The following is a 24,835-nucleotide window of genomic DNA, read 5'->3' on the forward strand; positions in this document are numbered from 1 at the left end:
TCAGAAGGAGGCAGTTTTATATGCTCACGAAAACTGAATTCTAAAATAAACCTCCTAGATCTTTCCACCAGTGTTTTTATCTCCATAAATACAAGTACTAAATCTTAGGCTGTCAGCACAGCCCCAGCTATTTCTACTTTTGACACAGTCTGGTTACTGAAGCTAAGCAGACCTCTCTCTGTAAGCTGCCAGGATATGGGAACCATCTATAAGTTGCAAAAAGCAGGGTATACAAACTATACCAGTGGGACACGCTTTAAGATAAGTATGCATTGCAGCCTCTGACATTTTAACATAGCTGCCAAGTACCCCGTTTTCCCCGGGAAACCCCCATTTTCTCATACCGTTTGCCGGCGGTCCCCCGTATCACTTCGTCTCCCGTTATTCTCCCTTATATTCTCCTGCCGGCGGCCATTTTTTTTCCTGCTTTGCCCATCTTATGGGCACCGAAAATGGCCGGCACCGAAAGTCGCGTCTATGCATGTCTGGAAGTGCGTAGACGCGACTTCCGGTGTCAGCGGCGGCCATTTTTGGTGCCCATAGATGGGCAAAGCGACACCGGAAGTTGCGTCTACGCACTTCCGGACATGCGTAGACGCGACTTCCATTGCCGCCGGCGGCCATTTTTTTGTGCCCATAGATGGGCAAAGCGACACCGGAAGTTGCGTCTACGCAACCTCCGGTGTCACGCGGCTGCCGGTCCCGGATTCTGCAGTCCAGGACTTGGCAGGTATGCATTTTAATCAGAACTTCTAAAACATGCGCCGTTGTATCAAATTCCTCTACATTGCAACCATAAAAAGTGTACTGATTATTTTATCATCAGCTGACTGAAAAGATCCAGTTTCCTGCAGCTAACTAACTTATTCCACAGAAGGCAAATAATTTCACACTTGGCTGTTTTTTAAAAAACAAAAACATATGCAACATGGAGTTGACACCTGAGTTCATCATTTGTCACCTGTATAGCCTGGCTGGCACTGGCAAATGAAAGTTGCATTGCCATCCTCGCAAATCCCTTTGTTGAGACAGGGGAAAGACTTGCACTCATCAATATCTGTTTCACATTTTAAGCCTAAAACACAACCCAAAAGAACACAAAAGAAAAAATATATATTCGGGTTACTAAGGAGGGGCAGGGGAAGAAACAGCAAAGTAAAATTCCAAATAAATGTAACGTAAATAAATAAGTATATACGAAAAGGGCGGGATTCAACTCGTGAGTCTGTTAGACGGTGTCCTTTGCAAGGGTTTCTGCTTGTGCAAAATGGCTTTCCCCTCTACTCTACTCTGCTCTCCTTTCCCCACCCCAACACCCAATATTGGCTGAGGGTGTGTCTGGAGAGCCCCGCACCCCACTCCTTTTACATATCAAGACACGTGCTGTCTTTACGACTTCTACTAAAGACCCTCCTTTTTTCAACGACTCCAACTTTTCAGTGGAGTTTCTAAACCCCATCTTGTATCTCTTCAGAATGTGAAATGGTTGCTATGAATGTTTTCATTGTTAAGTTGCTTCAAAATCTTTCAAGGGAAGCAGCTCCAAAATGGAATGCGAATAAATAAATAAAAGTTTCTAGATAAGCAAAGTGCTGCTTAAATGTAAATACACAGTATTAAAATACGTTTTATGAAAACAATTCATGCCATCATGGCCTTGTTTGTGCCTTCAGAAGTGGTTCCTACTGAGTTTGGGAACGTGGTATCTTCTACATGTTTGGACCAGCATGCCCAATGGTCAGATGATGCAAACTGTAGTCCATCAACATCTGGAGTAGGGTTGGGGGTTAGATCATCCAAAACCGGTTTGAGGTCCATATCGTGATATCGGTTTCATAATTTTTGACCTGGCAATATATCGCGAACCATGATGTGTGTGTGCGTGTGTGTGTGTGCGTGCGTGCTATGAAAAAAATTTCCAATGTGAGAAAAACCAGCCAATGCTTCTCTTGATTCCTGCATCTCCTGTTAACTCTGCTGGCTCAGCTCTCCCCTACATCCTGCAGGGGGCAGCAAGTTACAAAAGCAGCCGCTGGCAAAAAAAACAACAACCATAACATAGGCGAAACTGTGAAGCCAGCCAATGCCTCTACATAGCTTGATCCTTATTTCAGACATTGTGAAATATTGGTATACTGTGATGCTTAGCTGGTGATAGACTGTGAGGCTGAAAACCAGGTATCGCCCAGCCCTATTCTGTAGGGCCACAGGTTCTCCATCTCTGCTGCACACAGTAATTAGGGAATATGCCCCAACGAACTTGGTGGGACCCTAACCTCAGGAGCAGGCTGCACATCCTATTAATACTGATGCATCAAATTAATCATTACTAACAAGCTTCAATGGTTTCCGTAGGAATTAGTCACAAACAGTGGTACCGGAGCCATAGGTGCAAGAGCTCACGCTGGAAAAAACCACTAATACATTTTCTCTCCTCCCACTCACAATTATTTGGATCCAACCCTCCATGTGCTGTACAAGATGCCAGTCGACACTGTCATTTACCTTCATATCCTGGGAAGCATATGCAGATGTACCCACTTCCAACATGTTTGCAAGTTCCATTTTTGCACGGTTCCAGGAAACACTCGTGGAATACCTGTTTGCCAATGGAAATAACACAGTTCATTAAGAAAGCAAAATGCAAGCAAAGGGAACTCTGAAAGCAACAAACTAGTTTACCCCCCCCCCCAGAAGTATAAGCCAGGCTTATAGTCCTAGTAAGTTACATAAGATTAGTCTATCACAGGCATCCCCAAACTTTGGCCCTCCAGATGTTTTGGACTACAATTCCCATCTTCCCTGACCACTGGTCCTGTTAGCTAGGGTTCATGGGAGTTGTAGGCCAAAACACCTGGAGGGCCGCAGTTTGGGGATGCCTGGTCTATCATATGCTTGAAGGTTTGTAGGGCTTTGTCCAAACTGAGCCTTGGGCTAAGTATTGGCCTGAAATATTCCCAACTGCTTGGGTTGAAATGCAAAACACATTGATTGAATAGGGAGAACTGTTCTGCTGTTCCCATGCACAGTTTGGGCAGCTTCTGGTAATGGATGGATGCAGCGCTGAGACACCTATGGCAAAAATCACCATTCGGTTTTCACAACTTAATGGGATTAGATGACAGTGATGTCATCAGCACCAAGAATGATGTTATTGAAAAGCACATTTCTGCAGTGAATATTGAAAAACCCTCAAAATTGACTGTGAAATTTTGACACTCATGCAAACCGACACAAAAACAAGGCAAGGAGTTTTGGCTCACTGTAAATTGTATGCAAAATTGTGAGGCTCAGGTTCAAAACTACACTTAGCCATGAATCTCACTGGGTAACTGTGGGCCAGTCACTGTCTCTCAGCCTGACCCATGAGTAGGCAAACTAAGGCCCGGGGGCCGGATCCAGCCCAATCGCCTTCTAAATCCAACCCCCGGACGGTTCGGGAATCAGCATGTTTTTACATGAGTAGAATGTGTCCTTTTATTTAGTTACAGGTAGGTAGCCTTTTATTTAAAATGCATCTCTGGGTTAATTGTGGGGCATAGGAATTCATTGATTCCCCCTCAAAAAAAATATAGTCCGGCCCCCCACAAGGTCTGAGGGACAGTGGACCAGCCCCCTGCTGAAAACGTTTGCTGATCCCTGAAACTTATCTCAGAGTTGTAGTGAGGATAAAAAGGGAAAGAGACATGTACTGTGTTTATATGTTATTCCTATTTAACAGATTCGTATCCTACTTTTCAAGAAATCCCCTTTCCAAAGCAATTTAGAAGCCACATGTCAAACATGCAATGGAGTAAAATTTAAGGTATATTATTTCCTCTAGCTCCTTGGGGGGGGGGAAGGTGTGTTATGAGAATTATGAGGTCTAAGATATAAAATAAATGTTCATAAATGTACCAGGCAAACACATACATAAATATATAAACCACACGTCTGAAACAGTATACAGGAAAACAGTCTAAAGCCATTTTGACTCTCAAATATTTGACCTCAAATATTCATCTGCAGTCTGGATGGTAATGGGAAAAGCTTCCCCATTGTCTCTGTGCTCACAAATCGTGCCATAAGGGCACATTTGGGTAAGAATAGGGTGAGCCTGTGACCTGGACTCAGGAATTAAGCATTTATACCTGAAGGAGCATCTCTACCCCCATCGTTCTGCCCAGACACTGAGGTCCAGTGTTGAGGGCCTTCTGGGGGTTCCCTCACTGCGAGAAGCCAAGTTACAGGGAACCAGGCAGAGGGCCTTCTCGGTGGTGGCGCCTGCCCTGTGGAACGCCCTCCCATCAGATGTCAAAGAGAAAAACAACTCCCAGACTTTTAGAAGACATCTGAAGGCAGCCCTGTTTAGGGAAGCTTTTAATGTTTAATAGATTATTGTATTTTAATATTTTGTTGGAAGCCGCCCAGAGTGGATGGGGAAACCCAGCCAGATGGGCAGGGTATAAATAAATTATCATCATCATCATCATCATCACAAAATAATGGCCAGGCTGTCCAGGTAAACCAATTAACAGGTTTCCTGCCAGACAGGATTCTGCTGTAGAATGCCCCTTTCTGTGATGTACAGTATGTATGATGTATTGGGGGGGGGGGTCCTCGAGCTACAGAGTGGCAATTTCAAAAGTCTATATAAGGGCTTGCGTACCATTGTTCTGTGTTCCTCCTCCCTTGTGGTGAGTGAGGACCCTGTTGCAACAGTTGAATAAAGATCAGGCTTACTAGCTGCTTTGCTTCTCAATATTCTCTGGTTGGCCTCTGTTATTTTCTCCTACCGATAGAGAACCTACATAAGGATTCTATATGGGCTCTTGGGTACCCAATAAGGGGAAAGGAGCAGGTTCTTTTTTTAATAACAGGTGGGGCAGAAGTGAAATACAGAACAATAATATTACAAGAGACAGATACTGTATGCATGCAAGATGTTTTCATTTTTAATACTAATGCTAACTTTAGACAATTATGACGTTTGTTCTTGCCTGGCTGCTGGTTTGGTATTTGTTGCTGATGTTTTCTGGGGAGACTGGCAGGGCTACGCTCTCTTCTGCTGCAGAGAAAGTAGAGCCAAAACCTAAATGGGATTGAATGAAAGCAACTGTAAAAATTCCACTGACAAGGTCCTCTGAGTCAAGGTTGTGACATGATCAATAATACAGCAACGGAAAAAGAATCAGCCTTGATTTGTGTGGATATAGATAGATCTATTCAATTACAGTGTCAACTGAAGCATGTGAACCTGACAACCGCAAATGTGTGCCTCAGCTGGACTCTGTTGTCTTTGAGCACAGCTCAACACAGCTAGATAATTTTATTTATGATCTCTGTCAGTTCTTCATTCCTAAGTCCATTCTGTCTTGTTTTTGTTTGCTTGGATACGTGGAATTAACAGAATTCTCGCCCATCCTTACACTAGTTGCTCACTTCCACACAACACCTCTCCCCGAACACTTTTCTTGCAGGCTAGCATCTTTCTGGGAGCAAGCTAAGGATGGAGAAAGGTTTCTGTTGTCACTTGCATGCCTCTTTCCCTCAATCCATGTATTCGGATTGCCTGCTGACACATCTAGTTTGACCCAAACTCCCACTAACATTTCAGTTTGAACATCTCAGCATCTTAGCTCCTAGAGAACTAACATCAGTCTTCAGGTCTTGTGCAACTAGAGAGCTTTGACAACGTCTAAGGAAGAAGTGACCATGTAGGACAGGCACCCCCAAACTGCGGCCCTCCAGATGTTTTGGCCTACAACTCCCATGATCCCTAGCTAAGAGGACCAGTGGTCGGGGAAGATGGGAATTGTAGTCCAAAACAACTGGAGGGCCAAAGTTTGGGGATGCCCGAGGTAGGAACTATGGGTCTTTTAACTGTCTTAATTTCCACTAGATTTCTCAGTAAACCCGACCCTAGTTTGGGGTTTCTCAAACTTGGGTCTCCCGCTGTTTTTGGACTACAGTTCCCATCATCCCTGACCACTGATTCAGCTAGCCAGGGAAGATGGGAGTTGTAGTTCAAAAAAACAGCTGGAGACCCAAGTTTTGAAAACCCTGCCCTAGTTCTATTCATTAAATCACTGAATTGAGTATCTTTCTTAAATATTTAAGGCCACTGCAGACGAATGCCAGTGAATGTATGGACCATGTTTGTAGCAATGGGAATAGGAGGACCAAAAGGACGGCAGCACACATGAAAGAAAACAGGCTGCAACTTCTGAGATCATCTTATCGAACCAGAAACCCAATTGTTTGGCCTTTGAGACGGTGGGTGGGGGGGATGACTGAATTTGCTAGTGTCCAGCCTACGTGCTGGGTACAGACTGTGGGAGGGACTCACCCAACAAGTCCCACCAGCAGAAGCCCTGCAGAAGATCTGACGGGTGCACAACAGGGCTTTCTTCCTTCTCTCCCCCCCCCCTGTGCACCACCTACAATTGGCTCGGGGTGTGTGTGTTAGTCAGGAGAACCCCCTCAACAGCCTGCCGGGGGAGAAGAGGAACTGTTCCATCTATCAAGGTGGAAAGCTTGTGCTGATGGAACATTCCACATAGTGTGACATGGAGTTCCTTGCTATGAAAGGACAGGGAAGGCAGTAAGCAGCTTTCCCTTGGAAGCAATCATTAGTAAAAGCATGTTGCTATGCAACTTTTTTTAATAAACAAATTTTATTAGATTTTGTATTGGAAACATCCAATTATCACATCATATAATAAAAATAAAGAAAAAGATACAGTTTTCCCCTCCCCCCTATGACTTCCCTCAACTTCCTCTTCTGGTTTATTTTTAATGTCTTCTCCTGCGTTCTTTGATATATCTTAAATTTTAATGTCTTAAACTTGTAACGTTGTTATACTTATATTTTACAGCATCATTGTAAATATATTTTGTTGATTGTAAGTGTTTACTCAAAACTTGCTAGTGAGTTCACTTCTTTACGGTATTTCTCTAGGTATATCATAAATGGTTCCCAATCTCTCCTGAAGTCTCTATTGTCCTTGTCTCATATTATTTCAGTTAGTTTTGCCATTTCGGCATATTCCACTAGTTTTTCTTGCCATTGGTACTTTATCACTCTTCCATCTATGGGCTAGCAGTATCCTGGCCGCAGTTGTAGCACACATAATCCAACGCACCCTGGTCACCATTTCTTTGAGCTCCTGCCATCGGGATGGAGATATAGAACAATGCAGGCAAGAACGAGCCGTCTCAGGAACAGTTTATTCTCTAGAGCGATTTTGGCCTTAAATGGAAAGCCTGGAGTTTGAAGTCATCTTATTTTACTTGTTATTTTGTATTATATTTACTGTTTTTAATTAGGTTTTGTAATTTTGGATTATGCGGAATGCTTTATCTGAGTGGATGTAGCAACCGAGTAATTTCGTTGTTCCCGCAAGGGGACAATGGCAATAAAGATATCTTATCTTATTATCTTATAAAGAGTTTCTGTCCCTCTTTTGGCAAGTCTTGACCTAGAATGCCTAACAATTGCTATGTAAGTTTGATCCTTAACCCTACTGCCAATTTTTCATATTCTCCAAAGAAAATAACTTACTTGAACAGTCTGTTATAGACCTGGCGCCGATCACGGTAGTAGTCCCATAAAATGGGCAAGACAGGCAATAGGACTTTCCAGGGTCAGGTTGATAATAGTCCCTGGGACAAGGGTGGCAGGGCATTAAACCAGAGCGAGAGAATTCTCCAGATGGACAAGGTACTGCAAAGTGCAAAACACAAACCTATTTCAATGACTACTATACCGTCTTCGTAAATAGTTGTTTGTTTGTTTTTACAAAATACTGGCGACCCTTTTTCTCAAGATGGAAGAAGAGGAGGATATTCAAGGCCAGACTAGACATCTGACACCTTTTATTAACTTCTGCTGAGACCTAGGCTGCAAAAACAGAAGGCAGATCAGACTCCTAATTGGTTACCTTACTTGGGTGATGAGTCATGATTTGTGCAGGCCTGGAAGGAAGGAAGCATATATGAAATGCTAAGTTTTCCCCAACTTTTTTTTAATGTAAAAAGTGAATAAAGACATCAGTTTGTGTGGGCTTTTAGCCGCAATAAAGAATCTATCTAAGACATCAGTGATATGTGACAGTACCAGTGTTAACTATTAGACATCTCTATGGAATATTTGCCAATGGAGGAAAATTGTCCCAAAAGAGATTCTTTCTGTACCTCAAAGCCATACGTTCAGTTCAACCTTGTCTTTTCCTTCCTTCATAAAGTTAAAGGATCGATAAGCAGAGTTAAAAGAAAGATACAACGCATGCTGCTACTCAAAAATATTCCAAATTATTCAGAGATCAGGAAAGTTGTACCGCCTAGGGTTTAGCAACATGCTATTTCCCGGAATTTGAATTTCGCAAACCTCCACATGCTGATATATCCACAGCTCCTCTTTTGACTGTTGACATGCTTTCTGGGCAAGCAATGCAGTGCTTGGATCCAGTTACGGGCTGGTATTTGCCAAGAGGACATGATTCGCAGATCTCAAGGCCATTTGGAGAATAGGTTCCCGGTTTGCACTCAGCTAATTAGGGAAGAACAATACACCAGAATTAAGCAATGCCTAGCTTCAAATATGCATCAAGGACAACAGCCAATAGCCCAAGGAGCCAAAGGCAGAATAACCTCTGAAACACAATGTAAAACTGGCCACTTACAAGCCCAGAGAATCTGCGCACCACAACTGCTTGCAAAATGCAATTGGCACAGAGCATTGCACTTACTGTGCATTGCACTTACTGTGAGCGCTGAGCAGTTAGGCAAAACGTGAAGCCGAAAGAATAAAGAAGTCCATTTGGTGATTGGTCTTTTCAGTCAAACACACCTATTACAGTATACCAGTCGCATTGGATCAACAGTCGAGGGAGAGACAAAAGGCTGAGAACTACTTGTGTTGAGGTTTTGAGTTATAATTGTTTCAATCTGCTGTTCTTACTGCTGGTTTCTTGTTTCATGCCCGATCTACTGATTTTGTTGGTTTCATTGCCATTTTTTATTGAGTGATATTCAACTGTGGCTACCTGAAACGGGCTTCTGCTGGTGCAAAAGGACTTCTCCCTCTCTTCCTCCTCCTACGCCTTGTGTGCCCCATCCCCAAGTGTTGGGGGAACCTTTCAGAAAGGAGCTGAGGAGGGTGGATGGTTGGAGAGGATGAGGAAGTCCTGTCGCATGGAGAGGATGAGGAAGTCCACGTCATGCTGAATATCACTCAGGGTTGTCAACTGCCTTCGAGTCATTTGGTTGAATGACAGTGAAGGGAGAGATTTGCCAATTGTGTTATTGAGCTAAGATCTCACCCTATAGTTTGCATTGCCTGCATTGTGTATGGTTGACCCCCCCCCCCCCGATCCTGGGGATGTCTTGCTTAAATGCTTTCCCCCCCTTCGCCTCTCTCTGTGTGCCAAAGGGTGATGTGGGCTGGACAGGATGCCCTGCTAAGCTATCAAGGCCTGATGACTGTCTTGTCTGACGCTATCAGTCTGACGCACAGAACAGGCAAGCCCCCCACTCAAGGCCGCTGGAAGATGCTACCGGGGTAGCATGAGTCAGCATGTGTTTATGCACAGGACCGGACACAGGAAGATCCTTATATGTACTTGTGACCCCCTTGCATGCGCACATTTCCAAAGGAGGGGGAAAGGAGCCCAAGAAGTGTATAAGAAGCTTTGCAATTTGTGTTTCTTTACTCTTGTCGTGAGCTGATCACCTAGAGTCTCTTATTAATAAGAAATTAAATTCTTTCTCTGAATTCAACCCCCGGTGTCATTATTGACTGTCTCTGGCCTGCCTGGGTGCAACTTAAAGGACCCTTAGTAGCTGATAAGGCTACAACAGTACAGATTAAGAAATAGATTTCTACCTCCCCGCCCAAAAAGGCTGAGCTTTTAATATTAGTTTTGCAATTTCCCCTTCCTCTATTATTCCACAATTCTGAAACAACAACAAAAAACCCTATAAACTAGACTTTTATTTGAAATATTTAGTTCTAGTCTCCACAACTGTTTAAAACTACTTCTAAATATTATTAAAATATTTAAAAAGCAGTCTCTCAACAAAAAACTTTAGTCCATAGTTGCTTTTTTAAAAGGGATTACATGATTGCTAACCTCTCACCTTTACATTCTGATATACTTCTGGCATGGAGATATTCAGTGTAGCTAGCAGAAGGGCAGTTCTTGCATTCCAGTTGCCCTTCCTCATCTTGGTATGAACCAATCCAGCAGCTTTCACATGCATGGTGTTCCAGGGAGTAATAAGTCCCCAGAGGGCAGTTAACTGCGATTTAACCGGACGAAATAATAGTTATGCATGGAAAATGTAATGAAGACCTTTGTCTACGGTGGTTGTTGACCATTGCCCAGTTCTCACAAGCAACAGAAGGCAATGCAAAACCAGTGTCTGAACTACACCAGCCAGACTGCAGGGGGGTGGGTTCACATAGCTGAATGCTCCTCCGTTCGAACATTTCCTACCTGCAGAAAAGCCGTATGAATTTGGCTGAAGGATGAGTTAACGCATCCATTTCAGCTGATCTTTGAAAGTGCCACAAAACAGATAATGCAATGTTTGCAATCAGGCTTCCAGTTCCGGTCTGCCTTAAAATGGAAGCAGCTCCCATGACAGCGGGAGATGGTTGGTGAAGAAAAAACAAGGATGATTGATAATAATATAATAATAATTTATTATTTCTAACCCCCCCCCCCAAAAAAAATCTGGCTGGGTTTCCCCAGCCAATCTGGGCTGCTTTCAACAGAACTTTAAAAACAGAAAACTTCAAACATTAAAAAGTTCCCTAAACAGGGCTGCCTTCAGATGTCTTCTAAAAGTCAGATATTTGTTTATTTCCTTGACATCTGACAGGAGGGCGTTCCACAGGGCGGGCACCACCACCGAGAAGGCCCTCTGCCTGGTTCCCTGCAACCTCACTTCTCGAAGTAAGGGAACCGCCAGAAGGCCCTCGGAGCTGGACCTCAGTGTCCGGGTTGAACGATGGGGGTGGAGACGCTCCTTCAGGTATACTGGGCCAAGGCCATTTAGGGCTTTAAAAGTCAGCACCAACACTTTGAATTGTGCTTGTGAATTATGATTGAGGGTAATTATCATTGCAAGCACCACCACCCCCGGGACAGGGGGAAATGGGCTCCACTCGTGGTTTGTCTTGGTACCTGGCTCTCGCTTTGGCATGGAATGCGGGAGGCAGGGAGGCGCTGGGTGAAAAAGCACTTTACCTGCCGATAGCCCCCCCCCCAATGCCGCCATTAAGAATCAGAGGTTCTCCTGTTAATTAGAGTTTAATTTGGACTAATGTACGGGCACGTGCTAGAAGAGATGAGATCATAAACTGCGGAACTGAAGCAGCTGCAAAGTCGTTAAGATTTGAACTTGAAAGAAGACTTCATTCAGTGTAATATAATGTTTGCAATCACACAAGCAGCACTGCTGTCCTGTGAAATTGTACATAGGGCATAGCACTGAAATATCCAGATATATCCCAAATCTGCACAAAGAAATTAAGAAAATTCGCCTCTTTCACGTTTTTTCTTTTATAGTGGAAAGAGGGAATGGAACAGCGTTACTGAAAACTTTGCCACCTGTTAAAATTCTACCATGCTTTCTAAGTTCTCCTTCGAAAGCAGTAGCCTTTCTTTTATTTACTGCAGCTAAGGACGAGAAAAAGACTTAAAGCTGAATTTCGCTTACCACACATCCGGCCTCTTAGGACAGAGCCTGGCCTGCAAAACAGGAAGGCCTTTTCAGCTTCTAGTGAGTTGGCGTCCGCTACAAGCAGTTCAGAAGAAAACTGAAAAGAATACATTGGATCCTTACTGAGAGTTCTTTTCAGTCTGTTTGTGATAGTCTCTAGTGTTTTTAGAAGGCGCCTTTGATTCTCCGATTCCAGTGTATCATTTCGTTCATCAGGCAATGGTACACTAGCTGGGATTAGGGGGAAAACAAAAAGAAACAAACCTCACACACATACACAAAGGCTCGAAAAGGTTGACTCCCACAAAACCGTAAGTCAGAGCAGGAGAGAATAAAATACAGTGGTACCTCTACTTACGAATAACTCTACTTACGAATGTTTCTACTTACAAACGGAGCTCCGTCCGCCATCTTGGATGCGGTTTAGATAGGATTTTTTCTACTTACGAATTTTTAGATAGGGTTGCTTTGACTTACGAATTTTTTCTCCCAATGCATTCCTATGGGATTCGACTTACATTTTTTTCCGACTTACAAATGTGTGTTTGGAATGCATTAAATTCGTAAGTAGAGGTACTACTGTAATAACAATAATGCAAATATGCAGATTGTTAGACACCGCTCCTGAATATCACGGCAAAAGGAAAAGCCACTCTTAAAACTCACTCGAAAATCTCTTGTTTTTATACCAGGCACAGTATGAAATGTTTCACCCGATAAACAATATTTTATAAAAAATAATGGAAAAAAGAGGGTTTTCCTTACCAGTTATATTAAAAACCAACTTTATTTTGTGGTCTGATGTGGGCACATTTATTTTTTTGTGCCTTTTGACCCGGGAGTGTGCCACATTCACCGAACCAGATAGTGGTTTAGGTTTCTCTTCTCCAGGAACTGCTTCGAGGAAATCATCATATGAATAATCTAGCCGATTTGCTCCACCCCAGCCACCAGGACCTGGCAGTCATTAGTATGAAGAGGAAATATCACAATGATAATAGAGCAACAACTCCCAAGGATGCCAACACACACACACACACACACACACACACACACACACACAAATGAAGCATTGCAAAATCGTTGAAAGAAGAAAATGAAAAGACCTCACTGTATGTAGAAATCTGACTTGATTTCAGAAAATGTATCCAGCAGAGGCAGGGAACCAGGCAGAGGGCCTTCTTGGTGGTGGCGCCTGCCCTGTGGAACTCCCTCCCATCAGATGTCAAGGAAATAAACAACTACAGTGGCACCTCAGTATAAGATCAGCCCTGTTAATGAACTATCCGGTATAGAAACTCCACAAAACCGAAAGTACCAGTAGGTGTTCCGGTTAGCAAACTTTACCTCGGTCTACGAACGGAAGCCGAATAGTGGAATAGCACCGGCAGCGGGAGGCCTCATTAGGGAAAGCGCGCTTCGGTTTAAGAACAGCTTTGGTTTAAGAACGGACTTCCGGAACGGATTAAGTTTGTAAACCGAGGTACCACTGTATCTGACTTTTAGAAGACATCTGAAGGCAGCCCTGTTTAGGGAAGTTTTTAATATTTGATGCTTTATTGTATTTTTAATGTTTTGTTGGGAGCCACCCAGAGTGGCTGGGGAAACCCAGCCAGATGGGCGGGATACATAGCTGCCAAGTACCCCGTTTTCCTCGGGAAACCCCCGTTTTTCATACATTTCCCAGCGGTCCCCCATATCTCTTCGTCTCTCGTTATTCTCCCTTATTATTTTCCTGCCGGCAGCCATTTTTTTCTGCTTTGCCCATCTATGGGCACCGAAAATAGCTGGTGCCGGCGTCAAAAGTCGTATCTACACATGTCCAGAAGTGCGTAGACGCAACTTCCGGTGTCATGCGGCTGCCGGTCCCGGATTCTGCAGTCCGGGACTTGGCAGGTATGGTGGGGTATAAATAAATAAATAATAATTATTATTATTAGTAGTAGTAGTAGGCAGTCCTTGCTGCACATTATGCTGAAATGAATTCAACAGAGCGCCATAACTGTTCTTTCAAAACAAGAAGGAAAATGGGAATATGGAGTGAAGCAAAAGTTCTCTACTCTGAATCATATCTGCAAACTATGCCCCCCCCCCCAAAAAACCCACGCCTCACTTTTCTTTGTCCAGGGCTCAAACATGTGGTTGCAATGATTTCATAGTCAGACCAAAATCGAGATTTGCTAGATGGATGAGTACATCTTCAGGATTGCTGAATGGTCCCCTTCTTATTTAGGCTAACAAAATAATTCACTTACCAATGGCAAAGCCATTTTCATAGTCATAATTATATTCTAAGCAATGTTTCTGTGGCAGATCCTCCAGCCTGCAGTCAATGTCATCGACGTCATTGCAAAACGATGGAACCTATGAGCCAAGATTTAAGAGTAACAGTGAAAACACTGGGAAGGAACTGCCTGATTATTTCTGTAAGTCAAAGTCCTATGCAAGGACTTCTGCTTGCACGGGGGGGGCATTCCCCCTCTCCTCCCCCCGTGCCCCCCCAAATTGCCTCGGGGGGGGGGGAATTGAGAGATTCCCCCCAGAACAGCACATTCTATCTGTCAAACTGTAGTGCTTTGCATGGACAGAACAACACATACCTCTTAATTTAACATACTTCTTTAAATACAAAGCTTTAACTTCCCAGTGATTACCTAATTTAAATATCATTTTCCGAATAAGAAATAACTGTTCCATTAGCCAGTAGCTTTCATAAACTGAAAGGTAGGAAACAGGCTTGGTTTAGGAATATAAACACATCTTATTCAAACGGTACAAACTATTGCAATTATTAGACAAGTGCCTGTATTTGAGCTATAGAAAATTTACTCCTGAAATTAAATATTGTCGCTCTGCTGTACATTTTGTGTGCTCAACATTTCGGGGGCAAGCAATTCAATTCATGAAATGATAATAATTACTTTTTAAAAGATGGTGCATTACTAACCCACCATTTTACCAAGCGCGCTCTGAAAAGCGTCCCCGAAATTTTTAAGAAGGTTGCTGTCGTCACATCGCGTTGCTTTGTACAGCATCTCAAAGGATTTGAAACCATGGTTTGCCAAGCGATTCACTGAAAAAAATGGGTACGGGATGATTCTTCGTTTATTTAAACGATTCATATACCGCTTCCAAGCAGTGTACAAAAGAGATTTTTAAAAAATGATAAGTCAGTTAAGATGATTATAATATTGTTATATATTTATTTATACCCCCACTTTCCCTCCCTAAGGGGACTCAAGCATAGCTGCCAAGTTTTCCCTTTTCTCGCAAGGAAGCCTATTCAGCATAAGGGAAAATCCCTTTAAAAAAAGGGAGAACTTGGCAGCTATGGACTCAAGGTGGCTTACAGATAAAACCAAGAATTGCTAAGGGGGGGCATTAAAAATAAATAAACATTAATAGAATTAAAAACTACATGCACATATAAAACCTGTTTAAAACATACAAATAATTAAAATGTAAATAGCACAACACCAGCCGTTTCATTAAAAGCAGTCAATTAAAAGCCTGTTAAAACAATAACATCTTCACCTGCCAATGGAAGGACAAAAAGGAGCAAGCCAGTCTAGTTTCACCGGGGGGCGGGGAGTTATGGAGTCTGGGAGCAGCACCACTGAGAAGGCCCTCTCCCATAACATGAGAAAAGTTTACTTTAAATAAGTACTTATTTAATACTTAAAAAGCTTATATATAGTAATAAAAAATAGTCTTCACCATGTTCCTGAAGTTAAACAGGGTGGCAGGGAGCGGCTGGGGGTGGGGGTGGGGCTGTCTGAAAAGTATGTTAGCCTCGTGTATACAAAATTTTGTTAGGTATTTTATGTCAAAATGGGAAATTTTCTGGTTTTGTTTCCATAAGCAAGAAGTGAAGAAACCAGTTACAATGAATAACTTGTATCTGACTACTATCAGCAAGTATGTAAGAATTACAGTCATACCTTGGATCTCGAACGCCTTGGCTTCTGAACAAATCGGCTCCCAAACGATTGAAACCCGGAAGTGAGTGTTCCGGCTTTCGAACGATTTCCGGAAGCCAAACGTCTAGCGCTGCTTCCGATTGGCTGCAGGAGCTTCCTGCAGCCAATCGGAAACCGCACTTTGGTTTCCGAACGTTTTGGAAGTTGAACAGACTTCCGTTCGACTTCCAAGTTGCGATTGTGTTCCAATCGCATATTTTGGCATGTTCACATGACACACTAAGCTAAACCATGACTTGGTCCAAACATGGTTGGCTCTTGAGGAGGAGATAGTGGCCACTTTGTTCCTTCTTGGGCTGTTTAGGAGTGGCATCCATGGCTTGACTTAGCATGTCATCCAAATCTTGGGTAAGGCCTCTTCCTTGTGGTTGTGAGCCAAGGTTAAAGAGAGGAGACTTTAACTACAATCCATGTCTGGATAGCATGCTAAGCCAAACCCTGATCTAAAAAGATTGGGAAGAGAAAAGCAGGTTATAAGGTCTCCAATGGGAGCCAGCATGTTCACACACTCATAGTAAACCAAAATCTGGCTTACCATGACTGTTGGATTACTGCAATGTGCTCTACGTGGGGCTACCTTTGAAGGTGACTCAGAAACTGCAATTAATCCAGAATGCAGCAGCTAGATTGGTGACTGTGAGCGGCTGCCGGGACCACATAAAACCGGTCCTGAGAGATCTACACTGGCTCCCAGTACGTTTCCGAGCACAATTCAAAGTATTGGTACTGACCTTGAAAGCCCTAAACGGCCTCAGTCCTGTATACCTGAAGGAACGTCTCCACCCCCATTGTTCTGCCCAGACACTGAGGTCCAGCATCGAGGGCCTTCTGGCGGTTCCCTCATTGCGAGAAGCCAAGTTACAGGGCAGAGGGCCTTCTTGGTTTAGGCCCTCTGCCTGGTTCCCTGCCCTGTGGAACGCCCTCCCAGCAGATGTCAAGGCAATAAGCAGCAACTATTTTACTTTTAAAAGACAACTGAAGGTGGCCCTGTTTAGGGAAGTTTTTAATGTTTGATGCTGTATTGTTTTAAATATTTGGTTGGAAGTCACTCAGAGTGGCTGGGGAAACCCAGCCAGATGGGTGGGGTATAAATAAATGATGATGATGATGATGATGATGATGATGATGATGATTATTATTACCATGACTTGCAAACCAGGCCAGCATGACACTGCCTGAGACCCTAAGCATGCTTCCTGGGAGGCAGTAGGTGGCTAAATGTATTTGTTATAATAATTTTAAAAAACGTGCTTTGAATTAGGAGTCATATTTCTAACAATTAAGAAGGAAGGTATTTTGCTGACATTTCAGTATTTGCTTAATAGCTAGACATCTAATCCAGTTCCTCCCCTGTGTGTGTCACTGAAGAGGTTAGCAGGAAAGGGAAGATAAGAACTCTCCCAGGGGTCTGGATCAGCCGCTGAATCTCTGTTAAATAACACAGCCCCATCTTTTTCGTTTTTGAAACAGAAATAGTTCCAGCAATTTCTCAGCCGTTCTCAATCCTAGCTGTGGTTGCTTATACTGTAGGTTTTATTAGAACCAGGACTTCAGACTGAAGCCTCGGTTTCTTCTAATATAATGCCCACTTCCCAGTTCCTGTATCACCTAGACAAAGAATGCACTAGGTCCTTGGAAATCAAAATACATAATAAACCTTACGAGAACAGTCAGGCCATTCTGTAGAATACGGTGGATTCCAGATACCATCTTTGTAGGCACAATAGTAATTTTCATTGGAACCTGATGTGAAGTCATATCCAGCCATGCAACGTAATGTGCAATTAACTCCAGTCTTGTCTTCTGTGCATATAAAATCCCCGTTTACTGGGGTAAAGGGGATTTCACAAGGAGAGCCTGGGGAAAGGGGAAAAAAGAGAAAACAATAGAGGAAGGCTCTCGTGCTTCCTCTTGGCATTAAAAATGCAAATCACCTTTATTCTGGATATTGAACCTGTGGTACACAAGGACGAGATCCCCCACCCCACCCCAAAGTTCTGTACCTTTGATTGCTCTGCGATCTTCTTCTCAGTTCCACTCCTCCTGAATTCTCCTCCTGGGAGAATTTCTAAAATTAATTCTGGAAGCAGAGCATGTGATATTTCCCACAACTTACGAGTTCATTTGCATCTATCTCCTTTCCCCTGTATAGCACCCATGGGTGCGTGGCCATTTCTAAACACTACAACAAAGGAATCTTGATGTGATTGTATGTACGATTGCAGCAAGAGTCTTTTTTTCTGCAGTGTTTTAACGATGAGCACAGGCACGCCTGCACATTGACAAATCACCCCACACAAAAAGGTTGACGTAGCTGTACGTAGGGTCGCATCAAGATCGCTATTTTGTTCATCGGGGAGAGAAAACACAAATTAACTAAAGGAGCTTAAAGCTACGGCAGACTGCACTCTGTATACAATCCAGAAATTAAAGCAACAACAACCAATTAATGGAAAACTTGGAACTCTTAAGTACAAAAGAGAAATTCAGAGGAGGAGAATTTTGGAAATACAGTGGTACCTCGCAAGGTGAATGCCATGCAAGATGAATTTTCCGCAAGACGAATGTGTCTTGCGATCTGATGGTGACTTGCAAGACGAATTTGTTTTGCGAAAAATTCGTCTTGCGAATCGCGGTTTCCCATAGGAATGCACTGAAATTTAATTAATGCGTTCCTATGGGCAAAAAAAGACATTTCAATGCATCCCTATGGGAAACCGCGATTCGCAAGATAAATTTTTCATAAAACGAATTGTGAGGGACAGGGGATATCGCGAAGTCCCTCCCCTCCTGAGTTCAAGCCCGTCCCCGAGCAAAGGGGAAAGCAGGGAGAGTTCCGATTCCAGTGGGGAAGCAGGAAGTCGTGTCCGAGGCTCAGGCAAGGTAGAGGAGCCAGGGTCCCAGGTGGGACAGGAAGGGGCAAGTAAGGGGGGAAGACCCATCCCCCCAACTCCAGAATTACGCAGGAAGAGGAGGGGCAAGAGGATGGGTCTGCCAAAGCTTTTGTGTTGGAGAAAGACGCGCCAAAAGCCATTAGGAGGTTCTGAAACCGACTGACAACATCGCTCCGTGTAAATAGCAATGACTTGAGCACTGTAAATACGCAGCACCAATAAAAGAATAAAATGCAGAGCTGCGTAGCGTCGTTACTCTGAAGTAGTCCACTCCGGCCACTGTGACAGCAACCTCCTAATCATTTTTGGGCTACTTTGGAGTTGCCGGGATGAGCGTGTCAGAGGCGGAGAAGTGGCGGCAGATCGCTGAGCAAGCCCAGCTAGAACTGCAACAGCTGTCGCTGCAGGCGCAGGGAGAATTGAAGGCAGCTAAAGAGGAGACTAAGAAGGTCCAGGACGACCGGCTACAACTTGCGGAACAGGTGAGAGAGCTCCAGGAAAAAGAGCAGCATTTAAGGGCGGTGGCGGTAGACCTCCAAAACAAGCTGGATGCAGAGAAAAACAAGGCGGGAGGGGCACCCCAAGTCCAAGTGCTGCCAGGAAGGAGAGCCGGGACCCTAGTAAGCAAGTTCAATGGAGACCCGAAGGAGTTTCAGGGCTTTGAGACTGAGATTGTGTATGCTCTTGAGCTGCACCACGATGAGTTCCCTGATGATGAGCACAGAGTAGCGTTTATTGTGGAGCACCTTACAGGGGCGGCCAGGGAGTGGCTAAGACCGTTAATTGCAACAAGGAATCCTTGCATGAAGAATGTCAAACTATTTCTAGAAGGTTTGAAAACGATGTATTCGTCCGATAGTCATATGGACCAGACTAAGGAGGAACTTCATAATTTACGCCAAGGAAATATGACAGTTCGCGCGTATTGGGCGAAATTCACCATGCTGGTGCACAGATTGGGGTGGGATCTGGAGTCTGCCCCAATGCAAGCGGCGTTTTACTTGGGGTTGCATGAGGAGGTGAAGGATGAGCTCTCGAGAGGTCCAAAGCCCAGTAATATGGATCAACTGAGCAAAGCGGCTCTGGCGGTGGGGGTGAGGCAGGAATCCAGATGGAGCGACAAGCAAGCAACGCGCGCAAAGCGGGCTTGGTTCCCACGGTCGCAGGAGAAGCCACTCCCTCAACAACCCTTTCAAGCCACGCCTGGGGCCAGTCAGGACCAGGAACCCATGCAGATTGATAGCGCGCGCGCGCGGGCTTTTCAAACCCCAGCGGCGCCAAGACGCAAGGAGGGAAGGGGTGGGAATTGCTTTCTCTGCAACTCCCCCCAGCATCTCGTCAGAGACTGCCCACATCGCAGGGAGTGGCAAGGAAAGGCGGGAACGGTTGTGCCCTCCCCCACTGACGCAGCACCACAGCAGGGAAACGGGAAAGCCTGGCTGCAGGAGACAAGGGGCGGCAGCCAGGCACAGTCAGCAGACAACAGCCCCAGCCCACCCACCCGCACAGAGAGGAGCAGAGCCAGCCCACCCCTCCCAGAGCAGGAGTGGTTCTAGAAGTGACGCTCACGCTCCCAAATGGCTATCCATTGACGGTCCTCGCCCTAATTGACAGTGGTGCCTCAGCCAACTTCTTCTCGAGAAACTTTGCAGAAGAGCACCAGATCCAGCTTCTGCAGCTGGATTTTCCTCTGCACGTGGCAACCATTGACGGCAGAGAGCTGCTGGGAGGGGCCATCACTCATCAAACCCCCCCCATGAGAATGACGGTTGGAAGGCACTCAGAGACACTGGCATTCAACGTCACCACCATCTCAGACCCCCCAATCGTTTTGGGCATGAGCTGGCTGGCGCGCCACGACCCCTCCATAAGTTGGCATCAGAGATGCATCACTTTTGGATCGGACTTTTGCCTGGAACATTGCATGCAGCACCAACCAGGGGAGGGGCCTCCGATAGCCACGGTGGCCACCATGCACGTCAAAGGGGGTGAGGCGATACCCAAACCATACTGGGACCTGCAGGAGGTCTTCAGTGAAGCGGAGTCCGACCACCTGCCCCCACACAGGCCTTTTGACTGCCAGATCAACCTGGTGCCTGGGGCAACTATACCCCCAGCCAAGCTGTACGCCATGTCAGACCAGGAACTGGAGGATCTGCGCGCTTTTATCGACAAGAACCTCAAGCGGGGGTTCATCAGAGAAAGCAAGGCAGCAGGGGGCAGCCCGGTCTTCTGGGTGGACAAGAAAGACACGCAACAGCGCCGTCTTGTGGTGGATTTTAGACGGCTGAATTCGGTGACAGAGCCAGTGGCTTTCCCCATGCCCAGAGTGGATGATCTCCTGACAGCGGCACGCAGAGGCAAGATTTTCACCAAGCTAGACCTGAGGGGGGCGTACAACTTGATCAGGATCCGGGAAGGCGATGAGTGGAAAACCACGATGTTCACGCCTCTGGGCTCTTTTGAATATCTGGTGATGCCCTTCGGGTTGCAAGGGGGCTCAGCATGCTTCCAGGCCTTCATGCACCACGTCCTGGGGTCCCTACTCTTCAGGAAATGCTTGGTCTTTCTGGATGACATCCTTATTTACTCCAACGACCCAGTGCAGCACGTGAAGGACGTCAGGGAGGTGTTACAGCGCCTGAAGGAGAACCACCTGTATGTGAAGCTGGAGAAGTGCAAGTTTCACACCAAGGAGGTGGACTTCCTGGGCTACAAGCTGTCAGACAAGGGGCTGGCAATGGACAAGGACAAGGTGCAGACCATCCTGGACTGGCACAGCCCCAGGACGCGCAAAGATGCCCAACGCCTACTAGGCTTTGCCAACTTCTACAGGAAGTTCATCAAGAACTTCTCTCGAGTTACGGCTCCCATCACTGACTGCCTGAGAGGCAAGCAGAAGTTCAGGTGGACACCAGAGGCGCAAGCAGCGTTCGAAAGCCTCAAGAGGGTGTTCGCCTCAGACCAGAACCTGTTCCACGTGGTTCAGGACGCGCCCCTACGCATTGAAACAGATGCTTCTGATAAGGCTGTGGGCGCCATTTTGTTGCAACTGGACGCCAACAGAGAGTGGAGACCCTGTGCCTTCTTCTCCAGGAAGTTGACCCAGCCCGAGCGAAACTACACAGTTTTTGATCGGGAACTTCTTGCGATCCACGCGGCGTTCCAGCACTGGAGACACTTCCTGGTGGGCGCCAAGCACCCCATCCAGGTGTGCACAGACCACAAGAACCTGGAGTTCTGGAGAACTGCCAGGGTGCTCAACCAGCGGCAGATACGGTGGGCGGAGTTCTTCTCGAACTTCAACTTCTCCATACACTACATCCCAGGAGAGCAGAATGTCAGGGCGGATGCCCTCTCCCGCAAGCCAGAGTACATGGAGGAGGAGGCGCCACCAGCCCCAAGGCACATTTTCCCCCCGTCGGCATGGTCCTGCGGAGCAGCAGTGGTGAGCGAGGCAGAACTCACAGCACTGACGGCAGCGGATGAATTTGCCAACCGCATCTTCAGAGAACTGAGAGGGGGGAGGGAGCAGGCAAAAGACTTTGCAGAACGCAGAGGGCTGCTTTTCTACAAGGGTGCGCTGTACCTACCCACCACCCAGCTTCGACGTACGGTCCTCAAGCAGATGCACGACAACCCTACAGCGGGGCATTTTGGAAGGGACAAGACCACTCACCTAGTCATGAGACACTTCTGGTGGCCAGGGGTGAGGGAAGATGTTCGAGACTATGTAAGGGGCTGTACCACCTGCCAGCGGGCGAAGGTGGTCAGAGCAGCGCCACCAGGGTTGCTGGAGCCCTTAGCCACACCACACAGGCCGTGGGAAGTGGTGTCCATGGACTTCATCACAGATCTGCCTTCGTCCAGGGGTAAGACTGCAGTGTTGGTGGTGGTGGACCTCATGTCCAAAATGTGTCACTTTATACCGTGTGCCAGGGCAGTCTCGGCAGAAGAGACAGCCAAACTGTTTGTTGATCACATTTTCAGACTGCATGGATTACCTTTAAGGGTTATTTCGGATCGTGGCCGCCAATTTGTTTCCAGGTTCTGGCGGCGGCTCATGAACCTCCTGCAGGTGGAGGTCAGCTTGTCGACGGCTAGACACCCGCAGACCAACGGACAAGCGGAGAGGGTCAACGCCATTCTGCAGCAGTACCTGAGATGCTACGTCAGCCAGCGGCAAACGGACTGGGTGGATCGCTTGCCACTAGCAGAATTTGCCTACAACAATGCAGTGCACGTCTCCACAGGGGTGTCGCCCTTTAAGGCCAATTACGGGCGCGACCTCAGATCTTTCCCAGAGAGGGAGAGGGAGGAGGAGGAGGAGGGCCCACAGGCTGAGGATTGGGCAGAGGAACTGGAGACGGTGCACCAGCAGCTCAGAGAACACTTGGAGAGGGCCAAGGAAGCGTACAAAAAGGGGGCAGATCGCCACAGGCGACAAGGGGAGGTCATCAGGGTGGGGGACAAGGTGTGGTTGTCCTCGGAGGGCCTTCCCACCAGAGGGAGGTGCAAAAAGCTGGCACCCAAATGGCTGGGCCCCTTCACGGTCACGCAACAGGTCAACCCGGTGGCATACAGGCTGGCACTGCCAGAGGACATGAGGGTGCATCCAGTGTTTCATAGATCGCTGCTGTCGCCGTACAGGGAAAGCAGCAGGCTCAGAGACAGCGAACAAACCCCCGAGGGAGGGGGGGAGAGGGAAAGCAGGGAGCAACTCAATGAGGCCACGGCCATCCTGGATTCAAGGTGGGGGGTGGGGGGCCTGGAGTACCTCATGGCATGGGAGGATGCTCCACCGTCCCAGAATGAATGGGTTCCCGCCACTCAGATACAGGAGGAATTCTTGGTGGAAGAATTTCACGCCCTCTTTCCCCACAGACCCAAGCCCTGGCACATGGAAAGGGAGGGGGAGGAGGAGGAGGCACGGGAGAACAGCTCACCATGGCGCTGGGAAGCGGAGTTTGAGGAACCGGAGGATGAGGTATGGGTGTCGCCAAGATCCACCCAGTCAGAGGAAGGAGCAGATTGGCAAAACATTTTTACCCCCACCAGCTCTGACGCCACGGACTTTTTGGGATTCCCGTCCTCCCAGGCGGAAGGGGGGGGCTCGCAGGACTGGGGGGAGGTGTTCACACCAACGGGCTCGGAGAGCACCGAGTTTTTAGGCTTCCAGTCGTCACCGACACATGGGGGGGGCCTGGGGAGGGGTGAAGGAGAGCTTGGGAGGGGGTGGATGTGAGGGACAGGGGATATCGCGAAGTCCCTCCCCTCCTGAGTTCAAGCCCGTCCCCGAGCAAAGGGGAAAGCAGGGAGAGTTCCGATTCCAGTGGGGAAGCAGGAAGTCGTGTCCGAGGCTCAGGCAAGGTAGAGGAGCCAGGGTCCCAGGTGGGACAGGAAGGGGCAAGTAAGGGGGGAAGACCCATCCCCCCAACTCCAGAATTACGCAGGAAGAGGAGGGGCAAGAGGATGGGTCTGCCAAAGCTTTTGTGTTGGAGAAAGACGCGCCAAAAGCCATTAGGAGGTTCTGAAACCGACTGACAACATCGCTCCGTGTAAATAGCAATGACTTGAGCACTGTAAATACGCAGCACCAATAAAAGAATAAAATGCAGAGCTGCGTAGCGTCGTTACTCTGAAGTAGTCCACTCCGGCCACTGTGACACGAATTGACTCATGGAATGAATTAAATTCGTCGTGTGAGGCACCCCTGTACCCATAAACTGTGCAAGCCATTTCAAATGTAAGCACCAACAAAACCTACCTCGGATGACTATGTGGAGCTCACAGGTCCTGTTATTTCCTGAGGAGTCACTGGCAGTATACCGAACCACTGTCTCTCCTTTGGGAAAAAGATCTCCAGATGAGTGACTTTTAGTTATTGTCAAGACCACACCTAGAAAAGCCAGAGGGGGAAAAAGAAGAAGTAGACATCAGTCCGTTACTTCTGCCCTACAAACCGTAGTCCTACCAGCCTGAGTCCAAAGTCATTGGCCTGGCCTTTAAATGCTTGAAGCCCAATCTAAATCCCAATGAGTCCTATGAAACGTTGGAAAATATTTTTGGAGGGAACATTCTTCAAATGCTTAACGTGGTATAACCAAGCCTCTAATTAATATTGTCCGTAAGAACAGTGTAGGATTGCGGGAATATGACTATAAGCATGGTCAGGAAGAGTGGTAGAAATTGTTTCACGTATTCCTTTAGTGGATGATAATTTATTTTTATTATTTACACAACACCCTTCAT

General features: G+C 46.3%; 1 protein-coding gene across 2 annotated transcripts in view; it reads right to left on the bottom strand.

Annotated features, from left to right (window-relative positions):
- Nucleotides 1-24,835, bottom strand: part of SVEP1 (sushi, von Willebrand factor type A, EGF and pentraxin domain containing 1) — a 148,697-nt gene that overhangs the window by 62,833 nt on the left and 61,029 nt on the right. For both annotated transcript variants that reach the window (XM_035140343.2, XM_035140342.2), the window contains exons 11-22: nucleotides 24,351-24,482; nucleotides 17,352-17,546; nucleotides 14,661-14,782; nucleotides 13,965-14,073; nucleotides 12,475-12,666; nucleotides 11,707-11,940; nucleotides 10,120-10,281; nucleotides 8,369-8,530; nucleotides 7,544-7,705; nucleotides 4,980-5,071; nucleotides 2,506-2,599; nucleotides 962-1,075 (exon numbers count right to left, since the gene is read on the bottom strand). In XM_035140343.2, the coding sequence (XP_034996234.2) occupies nucleotides 962-1,075; nucleotides 2,506-2,599; nucleotides 4,980-5,071; nucleotides 7,544-7,705; nucleotides 8,369-8,530; nucleotides 10,120-10,281; nucleotides 11,707-11,940; nucleotides 12,475-12,666; nucleotides 13,965-14,073; nucleotides 14,661-14,782; nucleotides 17,352-17,546; nucleotides 24,351-24,482 (1,770 nt within the window). The remainder of the gene's footprint in view (nucleotides 1-961; nucleotides 1,076-2,505; nucleotides 2,600-4,979; nucleotides 5,072-7,543; nucleotides 7,706-8,368; nucleotides 8,531-10,119; nucleotides 10,282-11,706; nucleotides 11,941-12,474; nucleotides 12,667-13,964; nucleotides 14,074-14,660; nucleotides 14,783-17,351; nucleotides 17,547-24,350; nucleotides 24,483-24,835) is intronic.

This window comes from Zootoca vivipara, chromosome 16 (assembly GCF_963506605.1).
Source record: "Zootoca vivipara chromosome 16, rZooViv1.1, whole genome shotgun sequence".
Lineage (NCBI taxonomy): Eukaryota > Metazoa > Chordata > Lepidosauria > Squamata > Lacertidae > Zootoca > Zootoca vivipara.